Here is a 19,429-nt window from a genome sequence, read left to right as displayed (position 1 = left end):
GGGCCACAACCACATCCTTATCCCTACACACAAGATTCCAGTTATAACATATAATTTGTGTTTTGAATGCTTTGTGTCTTTTCAAAATCTGTAAAACTTGTAGGTGCTTGTATTCCAATAATTTCTTGGATTCAGTCTGAATACAAGTAGTACAATGAGCTAATTTTTTTTTTTTTTTTTAAAGCTATATTCAGTCTGAATCTAGCTTATTCTTCCCTAAATTTGTAATGTTTTTGAGATGCTCAGTAGGGAATTTTTTTTTTTTTAGATTGGTATAAGAAGATTTCTACTCTAGTTATTAATTATGAATTATTATGAATTGTGTGATGTTTCAACTTTAAACTGTATACATCACATATATTTAAGCAATTTTGTTAAATATTATTTATTTCCAATATACTTCTAATATAAAACAAGGTTTTATACTTTACCAAATACAAAACATTTATATTAAATATCATTATTTAATATCAAACACAGGTATATTTAATAAGTAATGTCTAATGAATTACTTACATGCAAATTTTACATAAATTATTAAAAGATTTAATTACCTATGCAAAAGTAAAAAATTACAATTTTTTTTAAGCATTTACAAAGTTTTAGCCAGCCTGATTGTCCAAGTGGTTACCAAGAGAGCATACTTGCTCTCTATCCAACAAGTCGTGGATATGAATCCTAGCATGGATGCTTGTGTCTGTAGATGGTCAATGAATTTTCTGACCAGTATCAGAAATGTTTGGTCTCTAGAGCATGGCTCTAGTAAAAAAAATACCTCCTAGCCCATGGTACTAATAGACTAGATTTACAAACCCTCTGTGGGTGGAGTTACATAAAAAGTCTCATAACTGAAAACAAAAAACAACTGCAATACACATAGCAAGTATGAACTTGCATCTGGTGACCAAGTGTGGAACTGCATGCATTTAATCAGTGATTCATTTTCATGTAAGTAGATAAGTTGACAAATCATCACATTTGAATTATTAATATTTTGTGAGTTACTGGTTGTTAGACACAGTTTAGAGAAAGTTGGAAACAAATAAAAATACCAGCTAATTTTCTGGTATGGATGCTTATATGTTTAATGAGCACTCATGTTGGCATTTAGTGGAGAAAACACATCTAATGATAATAAATTTATTACTATCTTTAGATGTAATTATTTAGTTAATAATCTAATTATCTAAATGAACTCAGTTTATTAAGTTAATTAAATTATTAAGCCAATAATTTTGCCTTGGTCACCATAGCATCTTCATGGGCACAAAGAAGTATACTGGCACATGCAGGCAGGAAGGCAAACACAAACTAACAGTAAAAAGTGGGGTTCCTATAGTACTAACTAGCACCCTTCTATGAGTGTGGTGATGAAATCTTGCTGAAAGTCTTAAAATGATGGTTTCCCAGATTTTTGGTAAACCATAATATGTTGCAGCCAAATTTGTTTAGATTTAGAGAATGTTGCAGTGCCGTGGCAAATTCCATAAATAGTTTATTTCTATCTATTTCTATATAAGAGGAAGTCCCCCTCCCCCTTGCAATGGATCCAGTGATCTGTATCCATGGCATGGCCTGCCACCCTGGAATGCTGAAGAAGTATACTTTCCAAAGTATATAAGTTTGCAAGAGCAAAGGATGTTGTAGACACCAGGATGATCTAAATGAGCTTTTGGTGAGTAGATAAAGGTAGCTAATTTTTTGGTATGGCCTGAAGGAGGTCTGTATGTTATGCCTTTTAAAAATGCATTTAAATTTTTTTTTTTTTATCTGCTCATATTGTAGGAGAATGTAATACTTTATTTTGTGTTCTGGATTTTTGAAAATGGGGGGAGGAAAGGGTGGGATAGTGGAGAGCTCTATTGATTTTATGAAGGGAAAGCCATTGATTAAAAAGCGTCCTGAATGTATGTGATTTCAGTGGAAAGGCTAATATAGTCTGAGCAGATGGTGGTCTAACTCTATTTTTTTTATACTGTTCACACCCACAAAAAGTTATGTGCAAACTTATAGTACATTTTGTATGGTGAATGAGCTAACGATATATATTTTTATATTTTTTTGAATTTTAAAAAATTTATTTTTACAGAGTCTGGAAGCCCTGCTCTAGAAACCAAACATGAAACTTTTTCAAGCTACTTGAAGCCTGTAATAAGTGGGGTGGTGGTCTGACCCCAGGCGATGAAATTTATCTCTCACCTAAGGACAATTGCAAACATCTGCGCCTATGGTAGGATTTAAATCTGCAGCCTGTTGGCTAGAGAGTGGCTATGCTAACCAACCAGGCCAGCATATTTGCTAAGGTTTTAATAACACTACATCTAGGAGGAGTGGCAATGTGAGAGAATATGGATGTACCTTATAGTGGGGATTGGTTTTTATAGATGGAAGGAATAAGAATTCGTAAAGAAAGGCTTAGGTGATGTTCATTACTCATAATAATGTTTAACGATAAACAACCTCAAAAGGAAAAAAACTACATTTATTAAACTCACTAATATTTCTCCGATTTTCTATCATCATCAGAGCACAATGATAATTGTGAAGGCCACACAGCACTAAACTAAATAATTGTAGAAACAATTTAAATTGTAATTGACACCTAATGTTCTTACATGGTGCCCTCTATGGGTCAGATAACAAATAGATAAATTAGAGAAGTCCAGCTAATGGTCTTAAAACGATTGTTGGGAAGGGTGGTGGTGTGATTGTTTATGTAAATATCTACCACTATGAGTGTGTTTTCTGTGGATGGAGACAGATAAAGCCATTAGGAAGTCGTGTCACATGCATATCTAAAATGGGGAGACTATTATTACTTTATTTTTCTATGGTGATGTTTATTTTAGGATGTTGGCTGTTAAGATGTGTCAAAAATGTATCTAATATATCTGGACCATGAGGCCAAACAGAAAATATATTATCAACATAGTGCAACCAAACTGTTGGTTTTTGTGTGGCTGTATTGAGAGCATGGTTTTCAAAATGTTCTATACAGAAATTTACTGGAGGGGGGAACCCATAGCAGTCCCATCTAGCTGTCTATATATTTTTTCTTTCCATAGGAAAAAATCTTCCTATATGTATTAGTATTCCCAACATGACAGCATCCTCAAAACTCTTACTCACCAAGCCAGGGTTATTTGTTCAAATGACACAGTCCATTTAGCCAATGGCTACAGCCCATATAAAATAGATAAAATATTACATGCATCCCTCCTACACCTAACACACAGGATCACAGCAAAACCATTCCATATGTTAAGGGTATTAAAAAACAGCCAAAATTCTTTGCAAATATGATCTCCATACTACTTGCAAACCTTTCACTCAACTAACTACTTTTATACTTTTTCCCAAAGATCAACTACATCCTCTTAAACATCTGCAAGTATATAAAGTTCCTTGTGTAGGTTAGCCTACTTTGGACAGACTGGTAGATCAGTTAACATCTGCCTTGAAGAACATAAAAATTACATCCGAGATCATCAGGATTGGCAGACCATGTTCTGGATATGCTTTCACATAAGATCAGATGGAGGAAAACATTTATATTACATAGAAGTATTACAGGTCTGAGAGACTATTCTTAGAATCAGCATCAGCTATGAAGCACTTGCCCAACTCAACAATCATGGTTGCATTAATTTACCAACGATCTGGGAGACTATCTGTTTAAGACCTAATAACCAGACTTCTCTGAATTAACTTTGAAGTTATCTGATCCATGGAAGGTGTCATTTACAATTTAATTGTTTCTACAATTATTTAGTTTAGTGCTGTGTGCTTGTCACAGTTATCATTGTGTACTGATGGTGCTGGGTAGAAAAAAACAGCAAAATATTAGTGAGTTTAATAAATGCATTTTTATCCTTTTCATGTTGGTTATATACCATTCAGTATTATTAGGAATAATGATTCATTTTTTAGCTGGGTGACCAGTATCAAGGCAGTGCAGGTATTATGTTAAAAACAATTATTATTTTTGATATTATTATCATTATTTTAAACATGACCAGCTAGTTTCGTAAAGATAATCTCGTGTGTGTATATATATATATATATATATATATATATATTTAATGATTTTAAGTTCCTCTGCAAATAGATATATATAATTGGGATGAATAAGCATGGCTCAGAAAAATAAAACAATCTTCATTTAATAATTCCATCTTAGATCCAGTGGTCTGTTTTTCTAAACCTAATTTTGGTAGTAATAATAATATTATATAAGTAACTATCTTTATAATGTGCACTATAATTTTTTCAAGAAAAAAATCCAACTACCTTCATGAGACCATTTAACTCCTCTTCAGTTGAAAAAGCCCTTAAGTTGTTTCTAACATCAGAAATATTTTTAGATTGTACATGATTTTTTTTTTTTTTTTTTTTTTTTTTTTTTTTTGTCCTGGAGTGAGTTCATCACTTTCCTGCTTATTGGGGCCTCAAGTGGCTTGAAAAGTTCTAATTTGGTCTCTAATAGCAGTTTCCAGATTGCCTAGCCCTTAGCTGACCATGGTGCTTGTACAATAGTTTGAAAACATTTCACAAGTTGGATTCAAACTGAAGTTTTTCTAGAATAGAGGTGCACATCTAATAATATAATGTAATAATAAATCAAAACAGGAGAATACAATGAATTCATATCTCAATCTTATAATTGAGATATGTTCCAAATAAATTCTAATTCAGCACAATAAAATAATATGCAAAATTGCTTCACACCAACTCTTCAACACAAATATATATTTATCATATACTTATTCTTTCTACTTCAGGTTGTTTAGGGGTAACAACTGAGATATTATAATAAATGAGCCTGAATATTTCTCATAAGTTTTGCTTTCTTTAATTTTTTCTGCCTTATTAAATTATATAAACTTAATGCCATTCATTCAGGTAAGATTAACATCTGTTATTGAGAACATTTGACATCTTTCTGTTGCTGTAGCACTTCACCATAATGATTATTTTGATGAAATGTAACTTGGAACCTTGTTGTTTAAAGGGAGCTTCAATTTTTGTTTCCAACTCTGTTTTTATTATTAATGTGAAAATGATCATTATATAATTTAGATAAAAGTTATAAGTGATAAATATAGAAATTTAAAAAAATAACATTACTTGTAATATCTAAACAATAAAAAATCAACTAAGAAAAATGACTAAAACTGTATTCTTATAAAGTAAAGCATACATACTGTTGGTTGTTGCTTAAATATAGCAAAAGTGTTTATCACTTTTAACAGTTTAGATGTTAAACCACTTTCTGGTATTTTTAAATTAATATTGATAAACAGATGATATCAAATGATCATTTGTAACAATTTTAAGTTAAAAATTATTTCCAGGTATTTTTAACAGCTTTTTATTGTGGAAATTTTTTTTATATGTAATGTTACTTATAAGCAAATGTTGTGAATAATAATAATTGAGACAAAACATTGTTGCATATTCTAGAAAAGTCAGACATTGGTATATAAAAATAAATAAATTGTAAATATTCAGATGATGATTATTAGCATTTTGCAAATTTTATCAGCATTATATTTAACTGTTATTTCAGTAAACTATCTTGTTGTCAGAGTTTCCCAGTAAATGTCTGTTGTAAGATGTTTACTTTGTTGTATAAATAAAAATGAGCACATCTCAATAACTTGTACTTTTATATTAACATGCATTCCCTCCCCCCACATACACATCACCAAATTTAAAATTCCATGTATATATAATATATATACATATAAATTCAAGTGATTGTCATATTTCACACATGGAATTACACTTTCTTATCATGTGTAAAGTGAAATAATATTTATTATCAGCATATAAAGGCTTATAAAATTCAAAACAATTATAAAAATAGAAATTTAGTTATCATATACAAAAAAGTGATAACAGTACTTGGAATGATTAGCATCAGAAAAATAGGTAATCATTTCAGCTTACAATTGGAATTGATGACTTCATGATGCCCATAAGTAATAAAAAATAACATAAAAGCATATGAGGAATGCTAAAGCAAGTATCATACTTCTTCTGTTTTCATATCTAAGTTCTTTAAGTTCTGTCTCTAAAAAATAAACAAATTATCAACAAGTATTTCAAAATTTGTGAAATTGATTTCTGGTGCTCATCTGATATAAAGTGATGATAAATATATATGTTACTATATATGGATATTATTTCATGATGTGTGCATTCAGAATATTATGATACCTCAACATAAAATTTCATTACTAGTTTGATATGAATATTTTTCCTAAAAACTGATTTATTTGTTAAGGCTCTAACTCTTTATGTCGTCTTCTAAGGCAGTCTTCCTAAATCAATCCATCTCTGTCCTTAGTCCTCTCTCTACTGCTATTGTTCAAAACCTTTGTTTATAAATCAAATGTGCTCACAAAAGTCTTGAATATTAATATCAAGTTCATATTCTAGTGTTTGACCAATTTTTATTTCGGCTAAACTGTTAGCTGAAAAAAAAAATAAAACTGTTAGTGGATTCATTAAAGTTAAAATTAATTGGAACACTGACTTCTGACTGATTTCTCTCATTTTACAGGTAAATTTATTCGACTCATCCATACTGGTCTTGTTTATTCTGTTATTTCCATATTTAATTTGCCATCTTGACTAAAAATTGTGCCCAAATATTAAAAATGTTACTCATTTTTATATGTTCACTATTAAAAAAGCATTTGAAATTTTCTGCTTTTTTGCCTGTTTTCATAGTGTATCTGTCGCATTAGTTACATAATTTGGTTAATGTATCTTGAAAACTTTTTAGATTTCAAAAAACCAGAATGTATCCCATGGTTCACCATCCTCCATGCAAAGAAACTACTACTTACAGTCTTGCTTGCAACTTCCAGGGATAGCCTCTTGTCTTCGCTCCTTCCTACTGTTCCACCAAATGAAAGAACTGCCAAGTGTCAACCCTGTAACTACTTCTCAACAGTTTAAAAGTCTCAATCATATCACCGTTCCTTCTTCTATCTACCAAACTTTGCAGTTCACATTCCTTAGGCCTGTCCTCATATCATCTTTGTTATCTATCTCAGCTCTCTTTCCATGGTTAATGGTTTCCATGGTTTATCCACTTCAAATCTTGAGGACCAAATCTGAGCACAATAGTCCAGGTGTGGTCTGATCAGGGTTTTATATGATGGAATGACATTTCTTTTAATTCTGTGGGTCAGCGTCCTTCTCAGTATTGCAGCAATCCTCTGGATTACCTTCACGACCTTTGCAATATGCTCTCTGAATTTCAGGTTTCTAACAGTCATCACCCCAAGCAGTGGCTGCTGGTGAAAATTTTAAGTGGGGGTGCTGCATATACAAATAAAAAAAAATTCTTTTTTTCCTAATCAGTAACCAACTTATTAATAAATAAATTTACATATTAAAAAATTGCTTTATTAAAAATATTTCACCTCAACACAAACACGCACCAATAATAAAAGAGCCTGGTTGGCCGAGTGGTTACCGTGTCCGCTCCAGCCAAGAGGCTGTGGGTTCGAATCCAGTGTAGGAATGGATGTTTGTGATTGTCCTCTCCCAATATGGACTAGGTCACCATGGGAGTAGTAGACCCAAAACCTTCCACAGTGGGAGAGGCCTTCACTCTACAGTGAGCAGAAAAATAAGCTGTTCATCATCATCGTCATCTCACAAAAATAATGCACACAAGCATACAATTTATATATAGCGACACTGCTCAATGAGCAGTGTCGGATTCACTTGTTACATACAGTGAAAAGTGCAAACAAATATTGGCGAGTCTAGCTGCAATTGAACCGAATGCGATAATTCCGACACTGCATTAGATTGCAGTGCATTTGTTTCATGTAACGATAATTAAAAAAATATCATTCTTTTCATATTTTCAACAGTGACACTCATCATAATTCAGCCTTACAAGGCTAAAATAACATATTTATTTATTTATTAGATACATCTATAATAAATAAATAAATATGTTATTTTAACAGAATAAAATAAGATTTACCAAAAATATTTCACCCTCACAATGAACACGAACCATTAATAAAAGTTTCATATCTCACAGAAGTAATGCATGCAAGCATACAATTTATCTGTAGCGACACTGCTCAATGAGCAGTGTCGGATTCACATTACGTGCAGTGGCAAGTTCAAACGAATATTGGCGAGTCTAGTTGCAATTGGCTGAGGACGATAATTCCGACACTGCGTTAGATTACAGTGCATTTGTTTCGGAATCTAAAGTGTTAATCGAACAATTCCAATTATTAACTATTCAATCAATGTTGAAACATACGCTGTACCTTCAACATGTTGCATTGCATTTATATATAATGTTATTATTATTTGGGAGTAGTAGACCCAAAACCGGATGTTTTTCATTTTTTCCTTAGGGGTGCTGCAGTGTCGCAGTACTTATGTACAAGCCGCCACTGACCCCAAGCGCTCTTGTCCCCCCCCCCCCATCCAATGCAGCCTCCCGTTGATATATCCCAAACTTCAAGACTTTACATTTAGATGAATTAAACTAAATATCCCCATTCATTTGCCCATCTGTCCAGTTTATTCGAATCCTCTTGCAGGGTTATCACATCTGCACTATTACTAATAACCCTCCTCAGCTTCACATCATCTGCAAACAACTGAATATTCCCTTGCAATCCATTAACAATGTCATTAACATAAAGGTTAAACAATACAGGTCCTGGAACTGAGCCTTGCTGGACTCATCCACTTATAACCTTCTTCTTCTTCCTTAATACTGCTTTCTCATACACAACTTTCTGATACTTATCAGACAGCCAATCTAAAATCCAATTAGCTAACTAAGATCTAAACCCATGTGCTGCAACTTAAATATCAGCCTATCATGTGGTATCCTGTCAAACGCCTATGTAAAATCCCAAAAAATGGCAGAATATGCCTTCCCTCATCAACTGCTCTTGTGACTATTATAAAACAATCAAACAAACAATGTCCCCCCCCCCAGAAAAATCCATGCTGGCTCTCATAGATAACATTACCCTCATCTGCCCAACACCATAAATGATCCCTCACTAATTTCTCTAGAATCTTAATATAGATGATGAAATACAAACTGGTTTATAGTTTGATACTTCCAGCTACCCTTATGCAATGCTGCTATCTTACCCTCCTTCCACATCTTGGGCACTTTTCCCATGATCAGACATTCATTGAAAAGCCAGGTCAACAGAGCTGTAAGTTGTTAGTTATATATTCCTAAGATGACCTTAATGTAAAGGTCAAATGATGGAATTTTAATGTAAGTTTTATTTATTAACATTAACATTTGACCTTCATGGAGTCAGAGATTCATCATGGGAGGTACTCACTACTGCATACAATGCTCATCCCACCGCGTCTTAAACTGATTCAATGTGTCCACATCCACAGCAGACTCAGGCAAGGCATTCCACTCACCAACCACCCTCCATGCAAAGAACCTGCCTCTCACTCCCTCCTTATATAGTTTCCAGTAATGGCCTCTTGTTCTACTCCCCTCCCCCATTCTATGAAAAATCTCTTCCATGTCTATCTGATAACAACCCCTGACCAGCTTATGTCTCAATCATATACCTCCCTCTTCCTCCTATTCACGAGGCTCTGCAACTTACATTCTCTCAATTTGTCCTCGTACTCCACATTCCAAAGACCACTGACTACCTTTGTGAATCTTCTCTATACCCTTTCCAACATATCCTTGTCACCATGAAAACTTGGTGACCAAATCTGTGCACAATAGTCCATATGAAACCTGATCAAGGCCTTATACAATGGAATCATAACCTCTCTATTTCTGCATGTCGGTGTTCTCCGCATCATTGACATTATTCGATGTGATGTGATGTCTTCACAACTTGTGCAATGTGGCCCTGAATTTCAGGTCTTTATCCACCATTACTCCTAGATCTCTCATTTCCTCTACTTCCATTAAAGTTTCTCCACTAAGTGTATACTTCGCATCCCATCGTTGCTTACCAAATCTCAAAACCTTACACTTGGCAACATTGAACTAACAGTTCCACTTACCTGCCCATTCATGCAATCTATTTAAGTCCTCTTGTAAGGCATTAACATCAGCCTGACTGTGCATTGCTCCCCCAGTTTTCCATCATCCACAAACAGTTGGATATCACTAGTTAAACCCAACCCAATATCATTAACATACAAATTGAACAACAATGGCCCCAAAACTGACCCCTGTGGCACACCGCTGGTAACCTTTCCATTTCGGGATACTGCACCCCCATATACAACTCTCTGCCACATATACACCACTGTATATGCATCTCCCTTGTCTAAGGTATTTGTCACCTTGTTATAGTACCTAAGTAAGTTAGTAAAACATGATCTCCTCTTAACAAACCCATGCTGATAACCAAAGAGAATACTGCTGTTATCAACCCATTTCTGTATCCTACTTCTCACCAACCTCTCTAGTACTTTCATCACAACTTCAGATATACAGATTGGCCTATAATTTGTAGCCACAGCCTTATCACTACCTTTATGCAGTGAACAATTTTACCTTCTTTCCACTCCCTTAGAACCTGTGCAGTTGCAAGGCTTTTATTAAATAGGCATACCAATGCTACTGCCAGTTCCTTGGAACATTCCCTTAAGATGCATGGTGATATTGTTGTGTCCCAATTTATGATTTTTATTCTATCTAGTTATTTTCCCTTTATCTATGTTCAACTATTATCTACGCACGAGATATCACCAAAATTTTTACTAATACTTAAGTTAATTCTCCCCTTAGTACCCCTAATATTTGTATTTATACTACGCCTTTTGGGATATTTAGTTTGAGATATTATATACAAAAACAAGGAGAAAGAACTCAAATAAGTCTGAAAGTGAAACAATGTTGCAGTCGTGACGCTTTATCTCGTTTCTTAACACATTAATTTCCTGCGTGATTAGGTTCGTAATTTTTCAAGTGGTGCATTGGACAGCAATTTCAGACAACTGTTTTATCATTGGACAAAAGGTTTATTAAAAACTTTAACATGGTACAATTCAATTTTTGTTATTACTCAATTCAATGCTAAACTAAATACTTACAAACTAACATTAACTTATTACAAGTAATTAGGCTATGATCCAATAATGGGTATTACGATCATGCCGCCATACACATTCAACACAAATTCATTTGACACGGACATATAAGATTAATTCACACTATTTAACTATCCAAACTTAAGTAGATTAACTAAACCTTTTGCTGCACTAACACACAACTATGACATTTAACCTTCCTATACATTATAATAGACATGCAAAATTTCTCAGGACACGTAATTGCTTAATTCACACTATTCAACTATCCAAACTTAAGTAGATTAACTAAACCATTTACTGCACTAACACATACTATGACATTTAAACTTTCTTATACAATATAATAGACATGCAAAATTCTCAGGACACTTAATTATTCATATAACATTAACACTAGTCAGCTTACTTTTAATATATTCTGTCAGATACTAAAGTCCTAGTATAATTTTTCCTTGGTCACTTCAACAGTTCCGTATCAGAATAATGATACCTATTACAGACAAATTTTAGTTAACATTAGATATAATTTACAGTACCTTTCTTTCTTGAGTTTTCCACATGGGCCTTTACCTTTTTCTGATTGAACTAACTTGGTATGACCTCTTCGATAATCTGCTTCTCCTACGTTCCTTTTGGAGTTGAACTAGGCTTACGCGGTCTTAACTCTTCGTAACTCCAGACACACTTTGAATCATCTATATATCGGCTGTGCAACTCGCGACGTGGACATCTATTTCTTTACAGCTCTCCTTTTTTCGTGGTTGTCACTGAAGTTGAAATACAAAGAATATGTTTCCTTTTCTTTGACTCTATGGCATTCTTCGCTTCTTACGTAGGAAATCCGGAATCGAAATCCCGCTCACTTTTGTTTCCATGTTGTGACGACGGAGATATAACCACAATCTCCACTCAGGAAAACCTATGCCACGGAGCTCGTAGAGAACTCCTCGGGAACAGAACCAAAACAAAAACCAAAAAGCCTTGTGGGGGGGGGGGATTTCCAACCCTTTTATACCTTCTCTCCTATCACCTTTTTTAACTTCTTTTCTCTGCCCCCTTCTTGATTTTACTTCACCGACCAATTAGGGTGGCGTTTTTTTTGCCAAACGTCCTTTGGTCGGCGAGCCAAACGATGTCTCAATCCGGGAATCGGCCCTGTCTGCGATAGTCTGTTGTTTTTCTTCCGCTAGCCTCTAACTTAATCCCCTTTCCAAACTTTTTCTATGAATGCACTTAATATTTTAATCTCTAGCCTCTCACATACCATCTCTTATGACTAATCCTTTTCTCTCTTATTTAGTTAAAATTTCTCTTTTAAATCATATCACAATATTAATATATTGTTTCTTTTGTTAGTTAGTTTAACAAACACCTTTATTTTTTTTATATATTTTATTGGATACAAGAATCTTTCTTTTTCTTTTAATTAATTCAACTAATTATCTTTTATGCAGGGTTTTTAATTTATTTGATTTATTCTTCATGTTACACCATGATAGCTTTTCTTCTGTGGCGCCTGTGTATATTACTTCGCACATGCCATCAGCTGGGCCTGATTACATCCTCTGATGAAATGATGATATCTAGAACTCTTGATCCTTGCATGCCTTTCTTTACGTGCTGCCTGAGATAGTTATCTCTCAAGAACTCTAAAAATTCATTTTCCTTATTCCTAAATGCTATCTCTTCATTACAATCTATAATAATTACCCATAATATTTACCAGTAATTATTATCACCCATAATAATTACCCTTCCTTTGTTCACTAATCCAAGTTGTTTATACATTTCTTCATCACCACCTTCCACATTCCCAGGCCTATAGCAACATCCAACTAAATATTTTGCTATAGGCCTGGGAATGTGGAAGGTGGTAGCAGGATAATAAATAAATATTCTCCTGCATGATAGCAGGAGAATTAAGTCCACATAAGGTAGACTTAATTCTCCTGCTATCATCAGCAGCACTCCCCCTCCCTTCCTGTCCTTTCTATCCTCATGAAAAATACTGTACCCTTCCATTTCTATTCCCGTTACGATATCATCTGCATTCAACCATGTTTCAGTTATTCCAATGATTTGGGGGCAAATAAACTCAATCACTGAAACCATTTCATCCCCTTTATTTCTGATACTTCTGGCATTTGTAAACAAACACAACAGTTCATTTTTAGGTCTATAGCCAGTCCAATCCAAGCCATATGTTGGTTGTGATTTCCCCACTACTGGCTGGATGTCGATAGAGCATGGGAAGTGGTCAAAGAGCATTTACAGGAGGTTATGGCTGATTGTATACCTAGGGTCCGAATAGTAAAACAAGTAGGGGTTAAATGGATGAATAACACCATTAAGCTTGAGCTGCAAAAAAAGAAACAACTGTGGAGGGAATTTAAAGAAAGGAGTGACCTGCAGGCACACGAACGGTATAAAGTGCAGGCCAGAAGGGTAACGAGTGTAAAAAAAGCAAAAGCGGATTATGAAAGGAAACTGGCTATGCAAGCTAAAGAGAATCCCAAACAGTTCTTTCAATATGCTGCAAGCAAGAAAAAAACTGTACACAGATATAAATGATTTTAAGGAATGACGATGGTAAGGAGGTCACTGAATCAGTCGATATAGAGGAGTTACTGAGCGAGCAGTAAGCGAGCGAGTTTCTCTTGATCACAAAAGAAATTATGAAAGAATTAAACCAAGAACCAGTAATAGAAAAAATTAAAAAATATAAGCATAAATGGATGGAACACGTTCAAAGAATGAAAACAGAAAGATTACCAAATCAAGCCTTAAAATACAAGCCATTAGGAAAAAGAAAACCAGGACGTCCTCTTAAACGATTCAACGATGACTTCTAAGGCTGGAACAGGCCATGCTAGGCCTAAATCCTTGATATGCATGATGATGATGACTGAGCGAGCACTTTGCAAAAGTATATCATCCAGCTGGTGATATTGCAGGAATGAAGGAACCAATAGCTTATAGGGGAATTGAGGTGAATGAAATGGAGGTGAATAGTATATAACAAAACCTTAATGTGAATACATCTGTGGGATTGGATGGTATACCAGCACGGGTCTTATGTGAAGCGGTTAAAGAATTGTCAGTTCCCTTGACCATATTGTTTAATCTGAGTCTCGGGTCTGGTTTAGTCCCAAAGGGGTGGAAAGAGGGGAAAAAAGTTTCACTGCATAAAGGATTATCCAAGACTATGGTTGCAAATTACCGACTGATCAGCATATCAGAAGTCATTGTCAAGGTCTCGGAGAAAGTAGTCAACGGAAAAATACAGGAATGGATTGATGAAAATGAGATACTATACGGGGTACAGCATGGCTTTGCGAAGGGTAGATCATGCCTCAGTAACTTGCTCAAGTTTTATAACAAGGTGATGGCTGAACTGGATAACGGTAATGGGTTTACAGTGATACTGCTGGACCTGGCAAAGGCGTTTGACATGATACCACATGGAATTCTAATCTGTAAACTACAACATATGGGAAAATGGATATAGGGTTGGTGAGATGGATAGGTGGGTGGTTGATGGAGAGATATCAAAGAGTAGTTTATTCAGGAGTAGAGTCCAAAAGACGGCCTGTGACTAGTGGTGTTCTTGGACCACTGCTGTTTAATCTGTTCATTAACAATATAGGGAAGGATCTAAGAGGAACAGTTCATTTGTTCGCTGATGATGCCAAGTTGGCTAGGGCGATAGTGAATGCAGATGTCGTCAAAATCTTGCGGGATGACTTGGATAGATTGGAGTTCTGGGCTAAGGAGAATGGATGTCAATTTAATGTGACAAAATGTAAGGTTATGCATTTTAGGGTTAAAAGATTAGCAGCAGTATACCACATCGGTGGAACTGTACTCCAGGAGATTGATGAGGCCAGGGACTTGGGAGTGTTGGTGGATAGGGAGATGAAGTTTAGGGGGCACATTGCAAAAGTAGCTAAATCAGCTCATCAACTCACTTGGTTGTTGAAAAATACTTTGACGAGCAGAGACAAGCAAGTTATTGTACCTCTGTACCGAGCCCTGATAAGACCTCATCTCGACTACTGTGCCCAGATTTGGTCACCTAATGTCCTTCTTGATGGGGAGGAGGTGGAGAGGATCCAGAGGCGAGAGACCAAGATGATTGAAGATTTGTGGGTTGCAGAAATTAGTTGATTGGCGAAAAAGGGGAGATATGATTGAGACATTCAAATTGCTGAAGGGGGTTTCTATAGGATTAATTCAGAGGATATTTTTGAGATCAGGACTGGTGGTGGGAGAACTAGGGGACACCTATGGAAGCTGGGTAAGAGTGTGGTTAGCAGGGAGGTTAGAGCTGGGTTCTTTACTTTTAGAGTGGTAAATGAGTGGAATAAGCTGCCAGAGTCTGTTGTGGGTGCTATGACAGTGAGTGAGTTCAAGGCAAGATATGATAGACACTGTGAGAATGTCATATAGTTGTGTGGACATGATGTTTAGGGCCTCCCTCGATGAGTCTAAGGACTCCCTGGAGTTGCCGTAATAATAATATTTTATTCATTTCAACCCCTAAACCAAAGAACTTCACATTCTTCACATGTACTACTACATGTGTTATGTAATTGTACATAATACTCTTAAAGCAGCGCTTCCCAAACTGTGGGCCGTGGGCCCCTTGGGGGCCATAGGTTTTGTTGAGGGGGGCTGTGAAATAATGAAAACAAATTTTAAACGTTTTAAGACTAAGTATTTTTTTTTTTATTTTAAAAGAAACGTATTTAACTTTCATTATTTCTTTTTTGTTATTTTTTATATTTTAATGAAAAAATTCACACATTGGTGTTGGTTCACAAACTTTGCTTCCTGCGTATTTCGGTGCTTAATGAATATTAGTAAATGTATGCTTATTCATATGTTTCATTTCAAAGCAGTGGTTAATTGTATTTACTTCGAATGCTCTCCAGGGAAGCTCCAAATCTTCCTCTCCCTTTCATCACGCGTTCTTGATCAGGGACTGTTGACATATCAGAACTCGTTTTATATTATCACTGTCATCCGAGCTAGTTTTCTGTTACCAATAAAACTTTCGCATATACTTCACACTTGAAAAAAAAAGCTTAAACAACTTCATGTGGGGAGATAGTAACTCGCTTGCAGTGATAAACAACACCCCTCCCTAACAGCCACTATACTGCAGAGGCAATAAAAACAAGTACTTTTATTATGCCAGTGAATAAGGCATGAGGAGTCTGTGTAATATATTTCTCAACAAATAGTACAATTAGAGACAACTGGGATAAAAACACACTAATTAATGAATCACATGTCCCCTCATACAGAAACTATGCTGTATAGACTGAAACAAAACCATATGTTGCATGGGCAAACACAGTATCTAACTAAAAACTATTGTTATTAATTAGATGTGTGTGAGTTCGATTTCCCAAGGCAGCAATAAAATTCAACCGAACGTGTTAAAATTCGTAAAAGTGTTAAAACTAAGTAATATATATCTATAATGAATGTTATGGCAGTTTCACATATGGAATTCGGTTGAAGAGAGTTAGCATTTCAACTCAATTGTCAGCTATGCTTTTATCTTTCGGTTGCACGATCTTTTGTTAATACCACACCAATCATATGCACATTTTAATAACCTTCCTTTGCTGTCTGTTTCGTATTAGGCTTAATTAGCATAAAGGGAGAAAAGTCACAAAAGAGAAAAATATTCCTGGTCCGGGTATTCCCTTATTCTGGTAATATTCACTAATTTCATGTTATCAGTCTGTGGTGTGCCAGTATCGGTAAATGGTGATATTATTTGATCTATTCTACATTAAAAAAGTTAACCCTGAGATGGATAAGCGGCTGATAAAAAATAAAAAAAAAAATCCCGCGAACAATCAGAAGAAGCAGAAACAGACTCAAAAAAAGGACAGTATTTCGTCTTCAGAACCAAACAGTAAGAGGCAAAAAATGTAATATATGCATTTGATTTTTGCAATATTTGCTGTGTAGGTTTTGTATTGAATATAAATACAATAAATATTATAATAATATATCTCTCTATTACGATTTTTTTTCGAGGGGGCCGTGAAATATTTTAATTTTTGCAAAGGGGGCCCTGACATCCAGAAGTTTGGGAAGCACTGTCTTAAAGGACACAGTTCCTCTGTTTCCTCCTCTTTTCACCTTCTTATCTTTGTAGAAAATTCTATATCCCTCCATTTCTATTCCTGACAGTACATCATCCTCAGACAACCAAGTTTCATTTACACCAATTATCTTTTAGCATACTGACTCAGTCAATATCACAAACTCGGCTCCCTTATTTGTGATACACCTTATATTAGCATACGAACATAACAAACCAACTCTTCTTGAGACCATCCCACCAACATCATCCCTCCTTACTAGAGCTGAAAATTAATAATAGTTGAAAAAACTTATTATAGGATTTAAGTTAAATAAGTTATGTCGCCGAATTGAAGCCTTTGGCTCTTCATATATTTAGTTATTATAGGATGCCTCATCAGTAGCCTACTTGTTCATAATATTGGTAAAAGACAGCATCAACCAAAATTAACTGTAAGCAACATCATTAGTTGATGGACATGTAATGGTACCACTTCAGGCATGGAAATGACAGGAAGACCTTGAAGATAAAGCAAATGGACCAAAGGATGCTTGGAAGATGATTATGGAAATCTCAGCAGTGTGATGTGTAAACAATTAAAAACCAGGAGTATTAGCCAAAGAGCAATTATGATAATCAAAACTGCACAATATAGTGGTGGAAAGAACTTGACTGGTTCACAACTTTTGGAAATCCTTGATATAGAGCAATCAATCATGATATACCAAACTGAATTTCTGATCAAATGCTTTCCCCCCTCCCCTGTGTACAGACATCTTATGCATCATCCTAACTGTGAAGTTTGTGATGAAGGTCTAACTGTCTAGAGCTGTTTCTCCTGGTATGGACCAACAATTGAGGTTGCAGTACCTGGAAGGAGACATACAAGGGTTGGTTGAAAAGTTTGGTAAATTTCCACTAGACGGTGACACAATCCATTCATTCATTCATTCATACCAGTGTCAGCACATATCATCTTTTTCATGACCCCTGGCAAAATTTCAGCCACGTGCTATGTGTAGTTCTTGTTTAGCAAACATTTAAAATGACCGTGTTAGCATTTTTCATAAAAATGGAGAAAAACGAGTTTCGTGCAGTGAAAAAACACTTTTATTTGAAGAAGTGGACTGGATCAAAGTCAAGTTAGATGCAGTTCATGGAGACTCTGCAAGAGCATTAAAGACTATTTATTTTTGGATAAATGAGTTTAAACTCATTTATCCAAAAATGAGTTTAAATGTAGTTGTAAGTCCACCAATGATGAAACGCACTCCGGACGCCCGACTCAGTTCATTACGAAGGAAATGATTGACAAAATACATGGTATTGTTAAGGAAGACTGCCGAGTGAAAGTGCATGAGATTGCTGAGATTGTAGGCATCTCAACTGAATTGGTGTATAATATCCTGCAAAAAAATTGCACATGAAAACTCTGTGTGTGAGATGGGTACCACGATTGTTGACTGTCGATCAAAAATGCATGTGAAAAGACATTTCAATGCAGTGTTTGGCTATGTTTAATCGCAATTCGCAGGATTTTTTGCATCGATTCATGACTGTAGATAAAACTTGGATCCACACCTGAGTCCAAGCAGCAGTCATGGTCAAAATATTTTCAACAGTGGACAATGCCTGGTGAACGAGCACTGAAAAAAGTGAAGGCCGTTTTGTCAGCTGGGAAGGTGATGGCCACTGTTTTTTTTGGATTCTCAAGGAATTATCATGATGGACTATTTGGAAAATGGTAAGACAATAACAGGAGTCTATTATGCATCATTGTTGGAACCATTTAAAAGAAGAACTAAAGAAAAAATGGCCAAGATTGGTGCACAAAAAAGTGCTCCTTCATCAAGACAATGCACCGTCCCACACATTGGCCATCTCAATGGCAAAATTACATGAATTGAGGTTTGAACTAGTTCCACATCTACCGTATTCTCTGGACTTGGCCTCGTGTGACTTTTTCTTGTTCCCAAACTTAAAAATTTGGCTCAGTGGTAAAAAATTTTCTTCAAACAAGGATGTCATCAAGGCTGTCAATGACTATTTTGCACAATTTGACAAATCCTACTTTTTAGATGGGACGAAAAAATTGAAAACTCACTGAACCAAATGTGTAGACCTCGATGGAGACTATGTTGAGAAATAAAGGTGATTTTTTCCAAAAAAAAGTGTTTAACTTATTTTTTTACCAAACTTTTTAAACAACCCTCATATGTAGATATG

General features: G+C 35.2%; 1 protein-coding gene across 2 annotated transcripts in view; it reads right to left on the bottom strand.

Moving 5' to 3' along the window:
• Positions 1-5,794: 5,794 nt before the first annotated feature.
• LOC150102502 (coiled-coil domain-containing protein 167-like) overlaps positions 5,795-19,429 on the bottom strand; it is a 162,583-nt gene continuing 148,948 nt past the window's right edge. For both annotated transcript variants that reach the window (XM_090399733.1, XM_090399731.1), the window contains exon 6: positions 5,795-6,076. In XM_090399733.1, the coding sequence (XP_090255859.1) occupies positions 5,970-6,076 (107 nt within the window). In that variant the 3' untranslated portion in view covers positions 5,795-5,969. The remainder of the gene's footprint in view (positions 6,077-19,429) is intronic.

Source organism: Typopeltis vanoorti, chromosome 10 (assembly GCF_054136105.1).
Source record: "Typopeltis vanoorti isolate ZY-2024b chromosome 10, IOZ_Tvanoo_1.0, whole genome shotgun sequence".
NCBI classification, from domain to species: Eukaryota; Metazoa; Arthropoda; class Arachnida; order Uropygi; family Thelyphonidae; genus Typopeltis; species Typopeltis vanoorti.
The sequence above is the reverse complement of the archived record's forward strand: the minus strand, read 5'-3'. Positions and strand labels throughout refer to the sequence as shown.